At 41.5% G+C, this 24,153-nt stretch overlaps 1 protein-coding gene across 1 annotated transcript in view; it reads right to left on the bottom strand.

The window, feature by feature from the left end:
* The window catches only part of LOC102081877 (L-rhamnose-binding lectin CSL2), a 69,736-nt gene that overhangs the window by 40,999 nt on the left and 4,584 nt on the right, over positions 1-24,153 (bottom strand). Inside the window, exons 3-6 of the mRNA XM_019349802.2 lie at positions 20,944-21,024; positions 19,609-19,699; positions 19,389-19,492; positions 19,255-19,299 (exon numbers count right to left, since the gene is read on the bottom strand). Coding sequence (XP_019205347.1) covers positions 19,255-19,299; positions 19,389-19,492; positions 19,609-19,699; positions 20,944-21,024 — 321 coding nt within the window. The remainder of the gene's footprint in view (positions 1-19,254; positions 19,300-19,388; positions 19,493-19,608; positions 19,700-20,943; positions 21,025-24,153) is intronic.

Raw genomic sequence — 24,153 nt, 5'->3', positions numbered from 1 at the left:
ATGCTATGACTTAGCACAACAGTAATAACTTACAGAAAAATTGGAAAAGCAAAATGGACAGCTGGAAAAATCCTGAACATGCTAAGGGTCCCTCAAATCTAATTGTTAATAGAAAAAAAAAAATCAGCAAAAAAAGTATAACAGTCACACAATCACAAATATGGGCACATATGGAAACACACATGCACAGAGAGACACACACAGGACCAAATTCAGTCAACCAGTCTAAATATATTAAATTTAAGTGATATAATAAGATGCTCCCATCAAAAGGCTCTCTCTCGCTCTCTCTCTCTCTCTCACACACACACACACACACACACACACACACACACACACAAACACACACACACACACACACACAGGGAGAGAGAAGTAAGTTTCTAGCTCAGTCAAGCAGCCTGGGAGCTGCTGAATTTGAATCCACCAATCAGAGAGCCTGTGCACTTTTTCCCGCCAAAACAGGTGCACGCAGCACAGAGAGACACAGGACTTTTGCAGTCTATTTCTCATAATGACGACTCCCCTCATACAAATGACCATAATTTCCTAACCGTAGGGGGTAGAACGGTCATTCTTACACCGTTTTGTTCAGAAGAGATGGGGGAATCTTAAAGTGTTGACACTTTATCATTAAAATATGAATTATTGAAGATATTTGACTTCTAATGCACCATAACTGAGTATAGGCAAGCGAAAACTGCCTTGGCTTGCCCTCAAACAACGCTTTCTAACTCTAAATCTATTTGGAGTATCAATATCATTCTTTCACCGTAAGAGACAGCAGGCTTTGGTGAACAGTCATGGAAATTTTCAGGTCTCTGTGGAAATCCATCAAAAAGATATGACGAGAGAAAAAAGTGCCTCATTTCCAGAGTTTGAAATCTGAAGAAATCTGAGCGAAGGACGAATTTCCTACCCTCAAACAAGTCTAACTCATTTCAGAACAGTAATAGGTGAGAAAAAAATTCTTGAATTGTGAGCGTCAGGAGTGTCTGAAGATATACGGGGACAAGCCTCATGTTCTAACTTCGCTTCGTTAAGGAGATATGACGATTCGAATATGCCTCTCATTAGAGAAATCAAGCGATGATTTTGAACAAACTCTCCATTGACTTTCTATGGAGAGTTTTCTGACTTTGTGTTGGTCTGAGGAGATTTGCCAAAATTCTATAAATCTCACAACAATGATGGTGACATTTTCTGAAAGCCAGCAAAAATACCTACGTTTTGATGTATAATTTGTGTGGGTTGAGTGAAAATTGAGCGAGTAGCAAGAAGTTGTTCGGACATGAAGAGAAAATTGCCAAAGGTACAGTGGCTCACTTAGAACCAAGTGCATAGCAACCATAACAACGCATGTATTTTGTGAAAAATCACAAAGATGAAACTCAAAACTTAAAGAGGGATAAGATGAAAACGGTAACAGATATAATAAAGCTGAATCATTCCTGAATAGCCCAATAATTTGTGAACATTTTAAAGTTTGAATGGTTGTTCTACGTGAAAGTAGGAAAAAGTAGTTAAGTTTCAAAAACAAGCAAGTTTTAGCAGAATTGCGGAAGTTTCCCATTCATTTCAATGGGACAAATTAAAGGAAAAAAGCTTAATATTTTAAAAAGTATAACAGTATAAAATACCAAAAGTCATAGCACCCATCTCCAGAAATAGCAGAATAGTTTAAAATTTGAACGGTGAAAATCGGCTGAAAATTGTGGAAGTAGTTAAGTGCCAAAAAACGTACAAAAAGTGGCAACTGGAATAATAATAAAGAAGAAAGAGAAACAGGAAAACAATAGTGTGGATGCCTTAAAGCATCCACACAATTATAGACGATGTAATGAACGATGCCGCTAACAATTTAGAAGTACAAAACGTGTTCACAAAGTATGTGCATCATAGGAATTTGAGTTGTATATATCTGGTTCAGAATTTGTTTATTCAAGGAAAATCCAGTAGAACTATTTCCTTGAACACTAACTACCTAATATTGTTTAAAAATCCTAGAGATAAATATCAAATCATGCTTTTAGGTAGACAAATGTTTCCCGGCAATACTAAATATTTTTTAGAAGCCTTTAATGATGCCACATCCGCAACATACGGGTATCTTTTAATAGACTATAAAGCCAAGACCCCGGACTATTTAAGACTCAGAACAAATTTACTGTCAGACCGTCCGGTTGTTTATATCCCAAAACAAAAAACTGTGAAGAGGTGAAAGGATGTCATCACGCATGTGGAGGAATCTGTCTCTGTTGGAGTTGATATACAAGTCTCCACCGGCTCTACGCAGAGTTATTATTAGCAATGCAAACTTGGATTTCATCAATGCTTTGTGTGAGATAGCCTTTAACGTATTGCAAGGTAACATTCCACTGACCAATCAACAGTACAAACAGCTAAAAAAGAAAAAATCTCTAATCAGACTGATTGCCGACAAAAAAATAAAAACTTTGAAAAAGAGAAAGACAATCAACCAATCTGGAGGGTTTTTACTGCCGTTATTAGGGGCTGCAATCCCTTTCATCACCAGTCTGATAGCAAACAGGTGAAAATGGAACATGTGCAAAAGATGTTTTTGGTGCCCCAGCATCAGTTGGACTTATTGAAGCAACCACCACAGCACACAGGCAACATCAGACAACAGGCTCAGAATGACTTGGACAAGGAAATGCTTCAGGTGTTGCAAGAATCAGACATAGATGTGTATGAGAAAGCTAAAAAATACAGCGATATTCTCCAAAGATACCTAGCACTTGTGAGACAAGGGGCCCGTGAAAAGAGCGTATTGTCTTTATCCCTACCGGAGCAGCTTAACACAGAGGTGCAAACCCCTCCTGCGGACACCCCTCTTGCTTATGGCGCTGAAGGTGTGAAGGATTTTATCTCAGAGAATGTTTTGACACACATATCTAAAAGGAGTAGGAGGAATGCAGAACTCATTCTATCAGCTCTGAACCGTTCGCCAAACACTATTTCTTACAATGACAAAGGCGAAATTGTTGTCGATAAACACACTATACCGGGCTCACACATTTATGATCTGATTAAAGCCGTCACATCCACACACACACCTTCTGAAGGTTTCAGACCTATAGGCTGGACAGAGTTTTTAAAGGCTGTTTCAGATTTAAACATACCGTTATCAGCCATATCCAATGCCGGCGTACGTAAGACCCTTGCGTTGTATAAAACAGATCACACCCTGCCTGAAGACCCTGTTTTTTTAAAACATACGCCTAGAAAGAACACACCGGGCGTCTCACTGCGTGATAGTACATTAAAGAAAAAAATAAAGAATAAAAAAAATAAATTAAAGGGTGGTCCTGTCGAGTGGTTGGATTTTTGAATTCAGACTGTTTCTTATCACAGCTGTAATGTTGTTGTTGTTTTTTCTGCCTAAAATATTGACTGTTTGTTGTTTTTTCTACCGTAATTTTTCACTAACTGTTAGATTGTTTTCTTTTATTACAGTTTTTCTATTATTGTTTTTATTATTGTATAATGTTTGATTTCTTTATTACTTTATTACTACGTTGTTTTCTTTTATTACAGTTTTTTCTATTATTGTTTTTTATTACTCTTGAAGTCTGTATGATGTGGCTGTATAATATATATATGCAACATTTTTGATAATAAATAAATACAATTGACTCGATTAAATCACGCTCTCATATCGTTTTTATTATAACCACTAGTACACATCAGTATCCTTGTTGCACACATACATAATCGCTACAGCCTGTCACAGGCTCTATGTTGTTGACAAAGCGACACACCATAGCATCGTTACAAGTTAAATTAGTAGAATACATGTTAAGCAAACGTGAATAAGATACACCATTTTGTATATGAAATAAGAAAAATACACAATGTTGGCCACATGTGATGGAGAAGTCGTTCTGCACTTGTTTTCCTGAATATAAAATAGTGGAACAGTTTTTTAGAACAAACACCTTTATCTCTGGTGGAAAACGGTCTAGCGAGTTTCCAAAACTATCAAAAAAATAACAGCGTTTGTCTCTCGAAATATAAACAGCAAGCCAGTGTTCACCGGGCATTGTAGATGGGTGAGTGTTTACAATAGCCATAGCAGGCAGTCTTTGAAGCTGTGCATTGGGTAGCTGATCGCTGGCTAGCACTCCTAGAAAATGTGTGTTTTTATTGATAATCCTACCGATCACAGATGTTAGCTCTATAGTGTTCATGACCGTGTTTGCTGTCTCAATAGTAATCCAAGAGCACCTGTCTCATATTAGATATTTCAATGACTGAATCAAATACTGAATAACACAAGATGTTCATTGTGCGGGGTAGCGGGTTTCTGAAACGGGCTTCAAGCCTCACGTTCCCAGTTTTAATTAACGATACATTGCCTGAATGTCCTTCGTCAGCTTCCAGATTGAAACAGAATAATGTATACCCGTTACCAAAGTCGTTACGCGATATGGCAAGAGCCCTGTCCTTTAAATGTCTTCCAGTGGTTTGTATCAGCTGATAGAATTCTCTGGTATACTGTTTTCTCTGAAAATTTGGCTGGAACGGTTTAGCAGGATAAGCCTGACCATCAGCGTATAAAGAAATGAATTCTACATCACAGTTTTCAAAATTAAATGGGTTACGGGTTGGACTTCCTGTAAAAGCTTCATTATCAATGAAAGCAATGATGACAAATTTAGGTATCCTGCCCATAAATAAATTGTCATTAGTTGATATTCGAGACCCTGCTGGTATGGAGAAAGTCTTTAAAGATACTCTGTCTATAGCATATTTTGCGTTTGCATGGTGCAATGCCTTGCTGTGTGCAAGTCTGACGCTCGGTGATATACTAACTTTCTTGACAAAGAGACTGGCTGAGACAATTTTAACTCTGTACGCATTGGCATCCGCTGTCATGAGAGCAAATTCGTCTTTAGAGCGCACAAATTTCAGTGACAGGTCGATTCCATTAAGTAACAGTTTTTCTTGAAAAAACAGATCTGCGTGTACAGGAGCTATCAATTCAACAATGCTGCTATTCGCTGTATATTCGCCTCTGGTCACAAGGCCTTGGTTGCCCCCTTCTATGGATGTGTCATTCATGTGTGATGCTGTATCCTTACAGAATAACCCTGTGCTGAACTGTGTGTCTAAAGTGTCCTTATTATAATTGATAAGACATTCTATCACACCTCTGTATGGATATGTGTTGGATGATTGACTAATGAGCGTGTGTCCCAAATTAACATCGACTTGACTAAATAAGCTGCATCCAGGATAATTAATAAATCCCACGTTAGCATCTCTAGCCAGGTTTGAGCCATCAGCGTTTGTGATTCTCGCACGTGTGTAGATATATGTGTCATTTAGATCCAGGTAGTCTTCGCCGGACGATGAGATGTAAAACTCGATCGGGCCTCCATCGGTGATTGCCGAAACAGGAGGTATTTCAATAAACGTACTTTTCTCAATGCTGGTCTGTGTGTAGGGAACAGTAAACAGGTCCAGCTCTGTTTTTACACATTCTCCAGATTGACTGTGTAACAGCGCCATTTAGAATATGTCAAACGCTGTAGTTTTTGAACGCTTGGTTCTGGATCTTTTCACTCCGCGTGACGGTGTCCGTTTGTTGGATCTTCTGGCTGGTTTTGTGGTTTTACGCTTTCTAGATGGTATGCGTGCTGTGGGTGGGGTTTTTGAAGAATTGGGCGTATACACATACACTCCGTTACCGTCCTGCTTAGTGTTTGTGGGCTTAGTTATGTTGGATATGACATCAGACACTATTCCTGACGCTGCGGTTTTAAGGTGGGGTTTCAGTATACCTACTCCTTTTTTAAACAACGGCACTGCAAATCTAAATAAGCTGCGGAACAATCCGCCCAGACCTGCGCCATATTGCGTGCTGGTCCCTATATACCCCCCCAAATCACCCCCGGCTTGAGCGACGTAATATTTTAGATATCTTGTCTCGTCTGCGTTGTAGACAGCCATCCTTTCTTTTTTAAAATTGCTGTCTTATCGGGCGGAAGTGTAGCTTGACAAACACCTTACCGTATAAAAAGGGTATATGCTGATTCTGATCGTCTTTCAAATCAATTTCTATGTCGTCGATTAATGTCTTTGACACAGGTGTGTAGTGTGGAGTGTCAAATTGTAAAATGGCTATGCGCCGGACATCGTCTGTGATATTTATAGCCCTTAATAGCCGCGCGTGGGCGTCACCCACAAGTTGATAATCGGCGATATCTGCATAAATAAACATGTTGTATTTTCCCCCGTATATGTCAGCAGGATGCGGAGCATATGTGTTTTATAATGAAGCACAAATGGTTCTTCTGTTTTGAATCCTAGGATTTCTGCCAGTCTCCCTCTAAATGTGAGAACGCTGCCTCTAGGCCCCATAACACCTACATAGTTACTAACGGTGTTGTATTGTGTTTTAATGTCCGCCGTGCCTGGCTGCTGTTGGCATTTCAAATTAAATTCTTTTATTATCTGCTCCACAGAGGTATAATGACCCACAGACAGCTCAATCGTCGTTACGGATAGGGCGTCATCTTTGACAGGGTTATAAATTTCTACTTGCGAATCTGCTTGTGGAAAAGACAGCCAAGTGCGCGGGTACTGTATCTCTATAACAGCTACCTCATACTGATGATTCAAAACAATAGGTTTTGCTAACTTTGTTCTAAAATTAGATATCTTATTGCCTGGGTAAACATGAGCTGACGCATTTGAGAAGAGGGTCACATAAAAGCCTGCCTTGTTGTTCTTTTTATCCATCCTTCTTTACTCTGTCTCTGCACGGTGGTGAATGAATGACTGCAGAGCTGTGTCATCAGGGTTAATCTCACCTCGATGATGTCTTTTTCTGGAATCCATGAATTAAAACTTGTTGGCCATCCTAACCATTTTACTAGAGCCATCTTTTTTCGGCCCACCTTTTTTCTAGCCAATATGCTTTCAATTTTAAATGTTTTGTTTTTATCAACAATCACACGTTGTATTTCAGGCTCATAAAATGTGCCTTTCAACACCTCTCCTGCTAGATCGGCTAGTCTGTACACTGGGGGCTGTCTCCCTATACGTTCTTTGACTGTGAAAATCTCATCGGTGTAGGTTTGTTCGTATCCTTTTCGAAACACTCCTCTCAGTTTCGATATTCGTACTGTGTCGCCAACATTAAATTTAAAACACACTTTCCTCTGAGGCGTGGTTTTGTACAGAGTGTTAAAGACCACCTTCTCATTATCCTTATTTACCTCTGCTGGAGCCATATGGATAGATCTGTGATAAGCATTGTTATATGCCTGTGTGAGCTCGGGGATGACGTGTACATATCTCCTTGAGTTGACGGATGTTAAGTACTTCCACATTCTACCCTTGAAGCTGCGGTTGAATCTTTCAACAATACTAGATTTAACCTCACTAGCTGTTGAGAAGTGTTTGATGTTATATCGCTTCATTAGCTGTTTAAAGGTTGTATTATAAAACTCTTTGCCTTCATCTGTTTGTAGTTTCATAGGGATCCTTCCCTCAGCAAGTATATCCTCGAAAGCGGCTGCTACGGCTGGGCCCGTCTTGGTTGTGAGACATCTAACCCATGCATATTTTGAGAATACATCTATACATGTTAGCAGGTATCTAACATTATCATTATCTGTCATGTATTCAGACATATCAACCAGATCGGCTTGAAACTGTTTGTCGATTCCATTAACCAATACTCTGTTTCTGGGAAAGTGGATCCTGGCTGGTTTATGGAGTGTGTAAGTGTCGTCTCGTTCTAAATAATGTTTAACCTGTGATAATGAGGGTTTTACACCTATTGCCTCAGCGGTAGCTATACGGAGCTTATTTAAACTGGCCAATCCAGCCGGATGGGCCGGATCATGATAAATTTTATACATGGTGTTTTCCATGATGCATGCAAGACACAAATGATAAAGCTGTCGGTGTTAACACGTCTTTTTATTTCATTCACACAGACAATGAATACTGAACAGCATACATTAAACCAGGTGTCTCCCGGCCCAGTAGTTACCAATCATACGTAGCATGGCTGGTTTAGCACGTCGGGCATAACGACTTGCTTCTAGCAACTGCACAATGTTGTCGTTAATTGCGCATACTATATGTTGTGATGATCTCAGTTCGGTCATGGTGTGTTCTGCAATTCGGCTGAATTGTGTTCCAGTCCCATCGACTGTGTAGGAGCGCACAAACAGGCGTATGGCGGGGATGAAACGGTCTGTCTTGAGCCTTATCATCACATCGTCATAGTAGATGTCAAAGAAATACTCGGGCAATTCGAGCAAGCAGCTGTGTTGCACCTGACTGGGGTGAGATATTTGACATCCGTAGCATGTATCCTGTAGAAACTCGTTTAGCGCCAACATCAGAAGATGGTGGGTTGCAAGCTTGATGTCGATAATGGTTTCCTCAAACAGCCCCGATCCTGTAGGATCCTGCAGCAGCAGCTGTGGAGAGGGGGGTGGAGATGGTGGGGTCTGGATTAACAGCGATGGGGGTGGTGAGTCTGTGAGGTCCCACGGCTGCGTGTCTCGCTCTGAAAATGGGAACAATAAAAATGTTATATTTTGTTGCTTAGATACACACACACACGCACACACACACACACATATATTTAACCTACCATTTGGTTTATTTAGTTGTCGGACGGCCTTATGATTTTAGGTTTGCACAGGGTAGAAGGCAAGCCAGTCTTCGAGCAAGTCGCAAAATCATCAAAAACAAGTCGTTTTCTAATACCCTCGTACGCAGTGTTGAGTCTATCTCTCTTGATGGCGTCGTCAACCTTGCTAAACATATGCAGCATAGCTCTCCAGTCGCACCACTGTATAAAAAACATATCCTTAAACCATGTAGCGCGCTCTTCTATGCTCAGAGGGTAAGGATTTAACCTCCAGTTTTCAACCCCTCTGGCCGCTATAAAACTTTCCCTGTCATCACATACACTGAGAAAAATAAAGTCATCGGGGCTACGGTTGAAACGATCAGCCTCGACCCTGTAAAGCTCAGGGCCTGTTGGACTGTTCCACTGGGAAACATACAGCATCTCTGGGAAGCCCACATTGTCCAAGTCCGCACAAACAACAGTGCGAAAGAGTTTCCAGTTTCTAGTAGACATGCGTTGTGACTCCCCCAAAACACTCCCTCGCCACAATCTACACGAAGTATAACTGCTCCGTTGGTATATTTAACGGTATACACATACCCGTTACTGCCTCGATATTCTAACTTAAATTCAGTCCCGTCTACGACGTTTTCACAGCGTTGCTTTTTGCGGTGAGGGCCCCGGCATACGCCTGTAGACGTACCTAGAGCTTCTGTTGCTTGGGCGATGTCCAGGCTACTCGTCATGGTTGATACAGATGCCATCCTGCACTCCTTAGTTAGTTAGTTAGAGGGTTCTTTAGGTTGCGCTGTTGATGTTCCGAATGGTGAAAGAGACCGTTTTTATATGTATTGGTGCAGTCCTCTAGGAGGTGTCGTTACCGCCCCTTGGGGTTGGGCTTGTTTCAGGTGCCCTCTGAGATGCAGAGATAAGGTGTAAACAAAAGATGATACCTGCTTGGAGGATGGTCAGTACAAAGTGTAATGGCATGATAAAAGCTATAGTGGCTCCGATGGACCTAGCACAGCCGGCCCTCTGCCATAAGATAAAGGAGACTGTTTGTATTGAAAACTATGGCAGTACAATTGAGATGCTCTTGATAAGGATGACCTCTTCTGCTGAGTGTAGGGGGGCTAACTGTTGCAGAATCCCTGTTTATTTCTAAAGGAATGCCTGCTGTTTGTGGTATTCTGTTTGAAACTATTAGCCTCTGTGTGTGAATATGTGTTTTTAGAAGGTGGAAAAAACTTTCTGTTTAAAAACTATTAGCCTCTGTGTGTTTCAGAGCCCTAAAGAAAAAAGCAAAATGCTCCTAAAACTAGCTAAATTAAATGCTGCGTGTGAATATGTGTTTTTAGAAGGTGGAAAAACTTTCTGTTTAAAAACTATTACCCTCTGTGTGTGTTTCAGAGCCCTAAAGAAAAATACCCCTAAACTAGTTAAATTAAATCATCTATGTCTAAATAACAGAACTCTGAGACCTATACAATCCTTTAAAAAAGAGTTTAATTAAAACACATAATGGTTTCATTAAATAAAACACTATTAAACACATGTAAACATATGATCTCTGAACTCGCAAGTCCGTTCACGCGCAAAGTCCGTTCACGCGCAAGGTCCGTTCGCGCGCACATGGACGCGGAGGGGGATAGGGGAGGGGGGTGTGGGGTAGGGGGTGTGGGGGGGGGGGGGGGGGGGGGTGTGGGGGGCAAAAAAGCTGTAGGTATATTACTACTTACGTTTACCCTTAGCCAGCAGTTTTAAATTTCCTTCAATGTCGCCTGCTCTGGCCCCTGGAAGACAATTGACTATGGTTGCCGGTGTCTCTAGCTTCACATGTCTGAGAACAGAATCACCAATTACCAGAGTTTGACCCCCGGCGGGTGTGTCGCCGAGTGGGGAAAAACGGTTAGACACGTGTATGAATTTGAGGAGTGGACCCAAAATGCAGACACAAAGGAATGTGAAAGAAAATTTGAATATTAACAGAAAGGCCTGATATCCACTTACGAGGACATTATACTGCTACTGTTAAACGAATATCCTCATATGTGGCTCTCAATTTTCTTAGAAACAAAAATCAGGTAAAAAAAAAATAAATCTGGTAATTCTTTGTTTTTACATTCATCAGGTCCCAATCAGCCCAAAAATCAAAGAGAAATTAAAAATGCATGCCGTGGAAGAGTTCAGGTCTTAGTAGGTTAAGAAAAATGAGAGCCACATATGAGGATATTCGTTTAAAATTTTGATAGAACAGTAGCAGTATAATGTCCTCGTAAGTGGATATCAGGCCCTTGTAGAGCAAAATTGAGTATTTTGGTCTAAATAACCCAAAATGTGATGTCCACATATGTGGACGGCAGGTCCTAGGAGGTTAAAAATGCTCTCTCTGTCATTGGTCCCCCTATTATAGAAATATGCAATACCTCTCTCTTAACAGGGGTCGTCCCTATGTTCTGTAAGCATGCTGTTGTTGAGCCCATATTAAAAAGAGCAGTTTGGATCCAACACAGCTTAAGAATTACAGGCCTATCTCTAAGCTCCTATTAATGTCAAAAATTCTGGAAAAAGCAGTTGCAGATCAACTTACTGCTTCTTTAGAAAAACATGAAATTAATGACAAATTTCAGTCTGGTTTCTGTAAGTGTCACTCAATAGAAACCACATTAATTAAGGTCTCTAGTGACATTATGATGTCAGCTGACTCCGGAGCATCCACAGTCATGGTTTTGCTGGACTTAACATCTGCCTTTGACACCGTTGACCATACCATTCTGATTAACAGGCTCCGGGACATAGTCGGTGTGTCCGGTGATGGGTCCGTCTAACACAGACCCACTGCTGGAACAAACAGTTTACTACACAGCAAAAGTGGGACACAAGTAGGCAAAGTTCTTTGTGTTACTCGTGCACGAGGGAGACCCAACTGGAGCCAAGTGTCGTTCCGCCCACTTGACCTCCGTCACACTCTCAGCTAGGTTCCCTATAGCACTCCTTTTATCGTGGTTACATGAATATGCATAGGTTCATAAACATATGACGTTTCACATAGGTATACATGTGGACAAAGAATACCTTGTCTGTGTGTCGTGTGTGTGTGTGTGTGTGTGTGTGTGTGTGTGTGTGTGTGTGTCTTTATTAAAATTATCTTCAATATGATACACATAAAAGTGATAAAATGATCAAATCAACTGAGACTGGTAACTGGTGATATAACAGGTGATCCTGGGCAGTAACCATTCGCCCTGAGGCGACTGTTGATGTGATTTGGTGCATTATAAATACAATTGAATTGACTGGATATGGATTCATTATTGTTTATTGGGATATGAAATCATATTTGTCCATACATTTTCCAGCAGTGATGTCATCGGGGCTTGACTTCCTGGTGGAAGTGACATCAGCAATGAGGATGTGACATCATCATGTACAGAACACGAAGGAGCAGTTATGGACCTCTGACACAAACAAAAGAGCTGTTCCATTTACACTCTACATCGTTGACATTGTCTTGTCCTGTAAAGAAGAATCAAAATAAAGAAACATAATTAAAATCAGAGGTCTGTGCAGTACATGTTTTCTTCTTTTCTAATGTAAAAAGAACAAACACAGTTCTTATAAAGACTTAAGATTACATGAGTTCAATCAATATAAAAACCAGTCCCACATTCAGTTTGTACCTCCATAGTTTATTTGTATACAGTTATTTCCTCCAGAGTTGTTTGGTTCTCCACTGGCCCAGTTTATGAAGTTAAACTGGGAACCATCACTCCACATCCACACAGTTTCCTGAAAGAATAAAGTTTGAGGTTCAGTTTGTTCTGATGTACTTTGGTGCATCTATGCAGAGAGTGCAGACATGAGACCTCTTACACCACTCGAAGACAATGAAGGTTCATTTTGTTTGTGGAGGTAAAAAATGAAAAGAAGAATCAAGTCAGCAGCAACATCTGTCTCCAGGAACAAAGTCCTGATTAATCAGTCTGTCACATGTTGCACTTTGAATCAAACTGATGAATATGAAGAGAAAAATATGAAATATCAGAAACAGCTGCAGCTCATCCTCTTTATCTATGAAACACTTACATTCTTTCTGCCTCCAACCCAAGCTTCTTTATATGACCCTGCTGCTGTGTAAATGAGCCCTCTGATGAAGGTGTACTCAGCTGTGCTGTGGAATGAGGCCAGATGTCCACCGAGTGTCTCACAGGAACTCTGAGGAGGAAGATGAGGTGCAGACCACAGAAGATGAAAAGTGTGAGGATGCATTTAAAATCAAAGATAAAGTGAGTTTGATGAAGGCAGCAAAGAGAGAGCTGATGAAGAGACACGAGGAGGGAATGTTTCAAAGATGCTCTGAATTCTGAACATCACTGCATGAACATTACTGCACTGCATGTCTCAGCATAAAGCTGTTAGTGCAGGGCTGTGACGCCGCAGCAATAATCAGCTAAGAACAGAAGAACAAAGGAGGCCTGTGTATTTACTCCTGCACTTCAAACTGTGTGTGAATATGAATATAAAGCAAGTCTTCTTTCACTGAATGATTCTGACAGCAGGAAGCTTTTTATTAGAACATGTGTCATATATAACATGTACATATACAGCTGCTGTTATTTCTGATGTACCTCAGCATCAGTCCAGTTCTTCTGACTGCTATCAAAGATGAAACAGCGACCTCCAAACCAAGTCCAACCAGGACGGCAGGGAGGAGCTGCAACATAATTGCAAAGTTAGAAGGTCGATATTGAGATTATAATTCCTCAAAAAAATCTAATTTCTGAAAATCTACCATGAACTTAAGCATAGAGAAGAAACAAGGATTTAATAACAGACATTTGTTTTAGACTGTGTTCCTAATAAACTGTCAGTGGGGTATACATCAAAGAAAATCAGCCATTCTTCTCATTTCTGAAGTCACTGTGCTTGGAAAGTGAGCTTGAACTTTTACATTAGTTGCTGGTTAATTATTTATTAATTAACTTAAAGTGTAATTAATAATTAATTACATCTGTCAGATAGATGGTAACCTCGTCCAGCTTTCATGTTCATAAGCTTCTTATTCCCTTTTTTATATACTGGATGATGAATAATCACATGTAGTCACATGATCGTTACTACGGCTGTTTCAGGGTAGGACCCAATCAGATCTTCCCTCTGGTCACGAATCACGACTACATTAAACTTCTACTGAAGTTTAAAAATATCAGTCTGTCACAGTCTCTGGGTTTAGCTTGTTTTGGGGTTTGTGTTTGGTTCTTATTGAGAGGCCTCCATAAGACCCAAAGAGCCTCGCTGCCATGAAGAACGCTTCAGGAAATCATTCCTACTGTTCTCTACAAAGCTCTATAATAACGCTTCATTCTGACACAGGTGGACACACCTGTCAGGCATCAGACCCCAAATATGCTTTATGCAGCTGTTTTTCTTACATTTATATTGTACATATTATTTATTAATGCAATTTACATGTGTGGATATTTGCAGCTGTTGTACTGACACAGTTTTCAAGACTGAAGATCTTTATTGTGAGTACAACAATATACACAGTAAACAGTGTATCGAAATGCCGTTTCACCCCAAGCCGCCCGTGGTGCATTTATAAGAATATCAAAGTATATCTACAAGGGATGTAAAACTAGAAATTACAAATAAATAATAACTCACAAAATTTAAATAAAATTAAAAAGATAAAAAGGTACTAATACTACAGGGAGTGCAGAATTATTAGGCAAGTTGTATTTTTGAGGAATAATTTTATTATTGAACAATAACCATGTTCTCAATGAACCCAAAAAACTCATTAATATCAAAGCTGAAAGTTTTTGGAAGTAGTTTTTAGTTTGTTTTTAGTTTTAGCTATTTTAGGGGGATATCTGTGTGTGCAGGTGACTATTACTGTGCATAATTATTAGGCAACTTAACAAAAAACAAATATATACCCATTTCAATTATTTATTTTTACCAGTGAAACCAATATAACATCTCCACATTCACAAATATACATTTCTGACATTCAAAAACAAAACAAAAACAAATCAGCGACCAATATAGCCACCTTTCTTTGCAAGGACACTCAAAAGCCTGCCATCCATGGATCCTGTCAGTGTTTTGATCTGTTCACCATCAACATTGCGTGCAGCAGCAACCACAGCCTCCCAGACACTGTTCAGAGAGGTGTACTGTTTTCCCTCCTTGTAAATCTCACATTTGATGATGGACCAAAGATTCTCAATGGGGTTCAGATCAGGTGAACAAGGAGGCCATGTCATTAGTTTTTCTTCTTTTATACCCTTTCTTGCCAGCTACGCTGTGGAGTACTTGGACGCGTGTGATGGAGCATTGTCCTGCATGAAAATCATGTTTTTCTTGAAGGATGCAGACTTCTTCCTGTACCACTGCTTGAAGAAGGTGTCTTCCAGAAACTGGCAGTAGGACTGGGAGTTGAGCTTGACTCCATCCTCAACCCGAAAAGGCCCCACAAGCTCATCTTTGATGATACCAGCCCAAACCAGTACTCCACCTCCACCTTGCTGGCGTCTGAGTGGGACTGGAGCTCTCTGCCCTTTACCAATCCAGCCACGGGCCCATCCATCTGGCCCATCAAGACTCACTCTCATTTCATCAGTCCATAAAACCTTAGAAAAATCAGTCTTGAGATATTTCTTGGCCCAGTCTTGACGTTTCAGCTTGTGTGTCTGGTTCAGTGGTGGTCGTCTTTCAGCCTTTCTTACCTTGGCCATGTCTCTGAGTATTGCACACCTTGTGCTTTTGGGCACTCCAGTGATGTTGCAGCTCTGAAATATGGCCAAACTGGTGGCAAGTGGCATCTTGGCAGCTGCACGCTTGACTTTTCTCAGTTCATGGGCAGTTATTTTGCGCCTTGGTTTTTCCACACGCTTCTTGCGACCCTGTTGACTATTTTGAATGAAACGCTTGATTGTTCGATGATCACGCTTCAGAAGCTTTGCAATTTTAAGACTGCTGCATCCCTCTGCAAGATATCTCACTATTTTTGACTTTTCTGAGCCTGTCAAGTCCTTCTTTTGACCCATTTTGCCAAAGGAAAGGAAGTTGCCTAATAGTTATGCACACCTGATATAGGGTGTTGATGTCATTAGACCACACCCCTTCTCATTACAGAGATGCACATCACCTAATATGCTTAATTGGTAGTAGGCTTTCGAGCCTATACAGCTTGGAGTAAGACAACATGCATGAAGAGGATGATGTGGACAAAATACTCATTTGCCTAATAATTCTGCACTCCCTGTAATTATATCTATGTACAATAAATAAAGACAGAAGAAGAAACGATACAAAGTGATCGTGTGCAATTACAGTAAAGTGAGATGCTGGGCAGTTTGTATTGGACACCAGGTTCAAGTGATGGCCAAGACACTGTAGACAAGACAAGACGAAGGCAAAGCAAGTTTATTTTTAAAGCACAATTCAACAACAAGGTGATTCAAAGTGCTTTACAGAGACATTAAAAAAAAAATAAATAAATAAAAAGCATGATTTAAAATTGATTAAAAAAACAGTAGATAAAATCAGTAGTTAAAATGTAAGTTTTGAAATTTAAGCTTAAAAGTGTGGATTTGGTGCTTTATTCAAATGCAGCTGAGAACAGGTGAGTCTTCAACCTGGATTTAAATAAACTGAGTGTTTCAGCTGATCTGAGGCTTTCTGGGAGTTTGTTCCAGATATATGGAGCATAAAAGCTGAATGCAGCTTCTCCGTGTCTGGTTCTGACTCTGGGGACTGATAACAGACCGGATCCAGATGACCTGAGGGATCTGGAAGGTTCATACTGGGTCAGGAGGTCACTGATGTATTTTGGTCCTAAACCATTCAGAGCTTTATAGACCAGCATCAGAACTTTAAAGTCTATCCTCTGACGGACAGGCAGCCAGTGTAAAGACCTCAGAGCTGGACTGATGTGGTCCACTTTTTTGGTCTTAGTGAGGACTCGAGCAGCAGAGTTCTGAATGAGCTGTAGTTGCCTGACTGATTTTTTAGGTAGACCTGTAAAGATGCTGTTACAGTAATCAAGCCTACTAAAGATGAATGCATGGACTAGTTTTTCCAGGTCCTGTTGAGACATCAGATCTTTTAATCTTGAAATATTCTTGAGACCTGCCCAGTTCTCCAGTCGTTTGAGTAATATGTTGTGGTCAACTGTATCAAATGCTGCACTGAGATCCAGTAAAACTAAGACTGACATTTTTCCACTGTCTGTATTCAGACATATGTCATTAAACACTTTGGTCAGAGCGGTTTCAGTGCTGTGGTTCTGTCTAAAACCTGACTGGAAGGCATCATAGCAGTTATTCTGTTTTAAGAAGATTTGAGATCGGCCTGTAGTTGTTCATTTGTGTCTTGTCAAGATTGTCCTTTTTCAGTATAGGTTTAATTACTGTCATGGTCCTGAGTCCGTGACTCAGTGATTTTGTGTTTGGTGTATTTATTACTGTTATTATTATTATTTGTGGGCTGTTTTGAGATGGTTTGTGTTTTGGGGTTTTGGATACTGGGTTTCTGGGTTGGTGCTCCCTCTGTTGGTCCCTGGTGTTAGTGTTCCCCTGTCTCGTCAGGTTAATCAGGTCCAGCTGTGTCTCCCACCTGTGTGTGATTTCCCAGTGTCCCTCTGTGTATTTATAGTGTGTGTCTGCCTCTGTTCCTCATCGCGTCGTCTGTGTTACCCTGCGTACTCTACATTACTTCGTGAATCCCCTGCGTGCTCTCCCTGCTGTCCTCCCTTCATGTTCAGGTTTGCTGCTCTTTGGTTTAGTTTCTCCCAGTTTAGTTCATCCTTACTTCTGTTTTGCCATCCCCACTTTATGTTCGGTATTCTTAATAAATCACCCTCACATCCTAATAAGTGCTGCATTTGAGTCCTCCTTTCCTCACATCACACGGCTGCTGCCCCAGTCGTGACAATTACAGCAGTTTTTAGTGGTTCTGGAAACACACCTGACATTAAAGAAAAGCTGACGATCTGTAACAGGTCTGACTCCAAAGTCTTTGAGACCTTTTTGAAAAAAACTTGTTGGCAGGACATCTAAACAGCAAGAGGAGGAGTTCAGTTGACCTAAGTTGTCCTCCAGGTCTTTGCTGTTAATAGGGTCAAACTGTTTGATGGTGTTTAAACAGTTTTTTGGTGAGCATGTGCAAGATGTAAAATGTGCAAATATACCACATATACAGCACATCTACATATAATGTAGATGTGGTCAAAAACCATGTTACTAAGGTGGCCAAATAGGCATGTTGTTCCAGTTTATAGTGCATTTATGAAAGTTTGTGTTTGTGTTGTGTTATTGAGTCTTCTGCTGAATATTGTTAAAGTGTTGTAGAGGTCTTTGTGTTTGTCAGTCTTTGGTGGTAGTGAGTTGAGGGCTCTGACTGCTTGGGGGAAGAAGCCCTTGCAGTGTCTGGCTGTTATGGTTTTGATGCTGTGAAACCGTCGGCCAGATGGAAGGAGGGGCAAAGGTGCATGTGAGGGGTGGAAAGTGTCACTATGCAGTTTGCACGTCAGCTGATGTGTTTGTATCATCGTGTACATTTTTCCAAAAGTTAAACTTGCTGTTTTCTTTCCATGCTGAGGCTCAGAGCTACAGCCGAGTCCAGAGAAAAGGAGCTTTTTAATGCTGTGATGTGAATGACTGAACATCCTTTATGTGATGACATGAAACTAAACGGCAGTGTGGATATTTAATGCTGTGGTTATATACGATGAAGGCAGTGAATGAAAGCCAGGTTCATTTCTGCAGCATTTTGAAAACTCAGAGGAAATTCTGAGAGTTTTTCATACAACGGAGAAAAAATAACTTATTTTCTATTTTTTGATAGTAGGTCTAATGTCAGAGCAGTACCAAAGAGAAAGAAAAAGGATGGTTTTTAAAATTTTGATTGGGAGTATCAATACTATTTGATCAGTTTCGCTGATTTCTTGGATGTTTTTTGTATGAAAATATTTACAACAGATGAAAATGGTGCTAGTTTATTCTCAAACTTTTATAAAAACTATTTTTCTCTGTTTACTCAGGATCTGCAAAAGGGCTGATGTAACCTTCATGTCTGATGATAAAGGGTTTTTTTAAGACTGAAATATTAATTCTTAAAAATAAAGAACAATTATAATTTTTATTCCTGAATTTACAGTTTGCAAGTTTATTGTTTGATTTATTGTTATTTACCCTGACAGTCATAAACCACCTCCAGGTACTTGTAGGTGCCACCACAGGGGTCTCCAAACACTGTGTTTGATGCTTCAACAGTACAGCTGTTCTGCCAGTTACAGCTGTGAATGCAGGTCAAAGGTGAGTCAGCAGAGGCTTGAAATAGGCCGTGTCATCTGAGAGAAGATGGAAAGCTGAAGAAAGAGAGTCAGCATCTGTACCTGTTAGTTACATTTTCTGGACTATTGGGACTCAAACAGGTGACATTTTGGAGCTGAGCGGTATTACCATCAGGGCACGTGGTGTTGTCACGGCGACCAAAGTTAGCCCAGTAGACGACTATAACCTGTCCTTCACCTGAGGAAGAGTTCATAAACTGTAACCATGTTTGTAGTTCTATCAAATGAATCCACTGAAGTTACAATAAATGAGAAAAATAAATCTGACCACACTGAAGTTTCGCCTGAGATCCTTCACATGTTACACTGTGGACTGACAAAGAAACACATCACATTAGAAACTGTAATAATTCATGTACAGATGTGATTAATTATTAGTTTATAATCACAGATGTAACAGACTCTCTGGGACGCAGGTGTAGGTGGTGTCCAGGTACGTGCAGACACCGGGATCAGAAGTACTGATGATGTTCATATTTATGTCACACACTTTTCTTCCATCACAGCTGCAGGGACACAGGAAGCAGCTCGTTTTCAGCTTTATTAAAGTGTTTGAGATCATTATTAGAGCTGCTGCTGTTTTAATTCAAACAGTCATTTGTTATTAAAAATGTTAAACTACCTGTTCTTGATGTCCTGAGTGCCATTCTGAGAGCACGTTTGTGTATCTGCACATCTGTACACAGCTGACTGCACAGTGATCACTCCCCTCTCTGTTATACATACACAGTATCAGAGAAAAGGAAAAACTACATGTAATAAAGCAGGTTTGATGCACTCTGACTTCATGTTTTAGACCCAGTAGCTACAGTCACATCCATAAATGTTAGTCTGACCTCTGTACACTTCTGTACACCACCACAGTGGATTTTATATTAAAACTTCCCTGATTGAATTAAAAAAAATTAAATAATTAAACTCGGTTCAGTTTTATTTATACTGTCCAAAATCAAAACAGTTATCCATCAGAAAAGCCAAACAATCAGATGGCTGTCAACAGTGGGAAGGAAAAACTCCCTTTTAACAGGGAGTTAAACCTCCAGCACAACCAGGCTCAGGGAGGGCCGGGGCCATCTGCTGCGACTAGCTGGGGTGAGAAGGAAGACAGTTATTATTAATCTTTTGCTCCCTTCCACAGTGTGTCTTTGTCCTAATTATTCAGTGCAGAGAGGTCTATTAACACATAGTGAGTGAGAAAGGTGACTGGAAAGGAAAAACTCAATGCATCATGGGAATCCCCGGCAGCCTATGTCTAGTGCAGCATCACTAAGGGAGGATTCAAATGGTAAATGGTCTATATTTGTATAGCGCTTTACTAGTCCCTAAGGACCCCAAAGCGCTTAACACAATCAGTCATCCACCCATTCACACACACATTCACACACTGGTGATGGCAAGCTACGTCGTAGCCACAGCCACCCTGGGGCGCACTGACAGAGGCGAGGCTGCCGGACACTGGCGCCACCGGGCCCTCTGACCACCACCAGTGGGCAACGGGTGAAGTGTCATGCCCAAGGACACAACGACCGAGACTGTCCAAGCCGGGGCTCGAACCGGCAACCTTCCGATTACAAGGTGAACTCCCAACTCTTGAGCCACGATCGCCAATTCAGGGTCACCAGGGTCACCTGGTCCAGCCCTAACTATATGCTTTAGCAAAAAGGAAAGTTTGAAGCCTAATCTTGAAAGTAGAGATAGTGTCTGTCTCCTGAGGTCTTGCTTTCTCTGCTTGTGCTCATCTAGCCATGAAACTTCTTATCAGTCTATCCAGTTATTGCTGGGTCTTTGAAAATAGATGACTACGTTTAAAACTGGGTGTAATTTCCAAACAGTTAATCCGATGCTTTTGTTTAAACTCGTCGCATTAAAGCCTGAAAAGTTTAAACTTCAGTTATATCTTCATTATTTCATTTAAGATTCACTGCAGTGAATTCTGGGATACTTTTTCCCATCTTACCACAATTCAGGTGCTGAACACTGATGCTGTCAAAGGTGATCACTCTGCCTCTGGATATGGCGGTCACGTCAGTGCTAAAGCCTGAAATAAAAAGTAAGCAAATAAATTGTACATCTTTGGTACAGTTATGACAAATATGGTGATAAGATTTTGTTATTGTGCTAGAAGTGAAGCTACAGCAGGTCCCTCACCTTACTTTTGTTTTCAGTGTAACAATAAATAAATGTTCACTAAACCAAAATATCAAAAAGGAGGAGGTAACGCACTGGAGAAAATTAAAAATCATGTTGCTCATTCAAGCACAGCAAATTTCATCCTTTTCTTCACAAGACCTTTGCTGATGTGGTGAAACTGTACAAGGCTAACAGCCCTAACTATATGCTTTAGCAAAAAGGAAAGTTTGAAGCCTAATCTTGAAAGTAGAGATAGTGTCTGTCTCCTGAATCCAAACTGGAAGCTGGTTCCACAGAAGAGGGGCCTGAAAACTGAAGGCTCTGCCTCCCATTCTACTTTTAGAATAGAATAGAATAGAATAGAATAGAATAGAATAAACCTTTTTTATCCCACGGATGAGAAATTTCAGTGTTACAGAGCTCTTACAGCAAGGGAAAATAAAATATAAAAGGAAGACACAGGGTGGTCCTATAAACATAGGCAACTGAAGTTCGTATATGCAGGTATATACAGGTAACAATGTACAGAATATGTAAAACATTTAAAAACAAACAAGCTGGTGAGTAAGATGGCCAAAGAATATTAAGCTGCATTACAGAGTCTGACAGCTGCTGGTATGAATGACCGGTGGTAGCGCTCCTTCTGTCACGGGTTCCGGAGCAAGCCGTGTGAATTATTAAAGGACTCAAGATGCAGGTAGCTTCTGAAGTGAGCGAGCTTTATTGTGACAGTGAGTTAACATACAAAGGAAAGGGCGGCGAGAAACAGAACTGAAAACACTCTAAACTGGGAAAACTAAAACTTAAACAACAAAACAAAAAGTGAGGGTAACTTGAAGGGAGAACAGCGCGGGGAGAATGCACAGGAAGACGGAGGAAGAAACACAGATGAACCAGCAACGCACACGAGAAAACACAGGGCTTAAATACACACAGGGCAATCAGGGAATGGGAAACAGGAGGGAGGCATGGCTGGGAGTTATTGGACATGACAAGACAAGGGGAGGTGAAACCAGAAACACTGACAGGAGACACAGACCTACAAAATAAAACAGGAACTCACACATGCAAAGAGACAGACTAAGAAACACGGACTTGACACAGGCAGAAATGACTAAACACTAAACTGAGGAAGAACAGAACCAAAAACCAAAGAAATAGAAAACCAGAACCAAAATACATCACAATAATAGAAAACAAAACGCTGGGTCAAAAGACCCAGGATCATGACACCTTCCTATACTGTGGGTGTAAAAGTCCACTGCTGAACGAGCTGCTCAGTGCTCGTACAGTCTCACGCAAGGGGTGGGAGGAGTTGTCCATGATGGATGTTAGCTTAGACAACATCCTCTCCTCCCCAACCTGCTCGATGGACTTCAATGGACAGTCCAAGACAGAGCTGGCCCTCCTGACCAGTTTGAGTTTCCCCCGGTCCCTCTCTACCATTCCACCACTCCAGCAGACCACAGCATAGAAAATAGCAGACGCCACCACAGTGTCGTAAAATGTCCTTAGGAGTGTCCTGTTCACCCTGAAGGATCTCAGCCACCATAGCAGGTGGAGACGACTTAGACCCTTTTTGTAAAGTGCATTTGTGTTTGTGGACCAGTCCAGTTTGTTACTGAGGTGAACACCCAGGTATTTGTACTCCTCCACCGTTTCAATGTCCAAACCCTGGATGTTCACTGGTGTAATAGGAGGTGGCTTCTTGCTGAAGTCAATCAGCAGCTCCTTCATCTTGCTGGCATTGATGCGAAGATGGTTCTGTTCGCACCAGCTGACGAAGTCATTGATGAGTTGTATTCCAGTTCGTTTCCCTCCGACACCCGGCCCACAGTGGTGGTGTCATCTGAGAACTTCTGGAGATGGCAAGTGTCCGTGTTATAACTGAAGCCCGCAGTGTAAAGGGTGAAGAGGAAAGGGGCGAGTACTGTTCCTTGTGGAGCCCCCATGCTACAGAGTACCACCTCAGACACACAGTCCCGCAGCCTCACATACTGGTGTCTCCTGGTCTGATGGCCTGATGGAAAAAGCTGTCTCCCAGTCTGCTAGTTCGGGACCGGATACTGCAGTACCTCTTGCATGATGGAGGTAGTCTGACCAGTTTATGGCTGGGCTGACTGGAGTCTTTGATGATCCTCTCCGCTTTCCTCAGGCACCGCTTCCTGTAGATGTCCCGGAGGGAGGGAAGCTCACCTCCAATTATCCTTTTGGCACACCGCACCACTCTCTGGGGAGCTTTGCAGTTGTAAGCGGTGCTGCTGCCGTACCAGGTGGTGATGCATCCAGTGAGGATGCTCTCAATGGCAAAGGTAGAAGGTCCTGAGGATGCGGGGGCTCATGCCAAATTTTTCCAGTCTCCTGAGAAAGAAGAGGCACTGCTGCACCTTCTTCACTGTTTTCTTTGTGTGTACTGACCATATGAGATCCTCCGCCAGGTGTACACCAAGGAAACGGAAGCTGCTCACTCTACACAGCAGCTCCGTTGATGGTGATGGGGGTGTGTGCTTCTCTGCACCTAGTGTCAGGGCTATGGCATCATCAGTGGATCTGTTGTGGCGGTATGTGAATTGTAGAGGGTACAGTGAGTCGGGTAGTGCAGAGCAGATGAAGTACCTGACCAGCCTCTCGAAGCATTTGCTCATGATGGGGGTCAGGGCAACTGGTGGCCAGTCGTTCAATGAGGAGATGGTGGAGGATTTGGGTACAGGGACGATGGTGGCCATTTTGAAGCAGGCTGGGACTACAGACAGAGAGAGGGAAAGGTTGAAGATGTGTGTAAACACTCCAGCCAGCTGAGCCGCGCATGACGTGAGGACGCGGCCGGGGATCCCGTCCAGACCAGTAGCTTTGCGTGCGTTCACCTTCCTGAAGCACTTCCGCACATCCTCCTCAGACACAGTGTGCACACTGACGTCATCCGCGGTGCGCACACTGTCCGGTCTCATGGTGTTCGCTGTGTCGAATCTGGCGTATAACACATTTAGATCCTCACACAGAGAGGCCGTGGTCTGTGGTGTGCTGGTTTTCCCTCTAA

Source organism: Oreochromis niloticus, linkage group LG20 (genome assembly GCF_001858045.2).
Source record: "Oreochromis niloticus isolate F11D_XX linkage group LG20, O_niloticus_UMD_NMBU, whole genome shotgun sequence".
Classification (NCBI taxonomy): domain Eukaryota; kingdom Metazoa; phylum Chordata; class Actinopteri; order Cichliformes; family Cichlidae; genus Oreochromis; species Oreochromis niloticus.
Note: the sequence above shows the minus strand (reverse complement) of the source record. Positions and strands in the feature narration are given on the sequence as shown.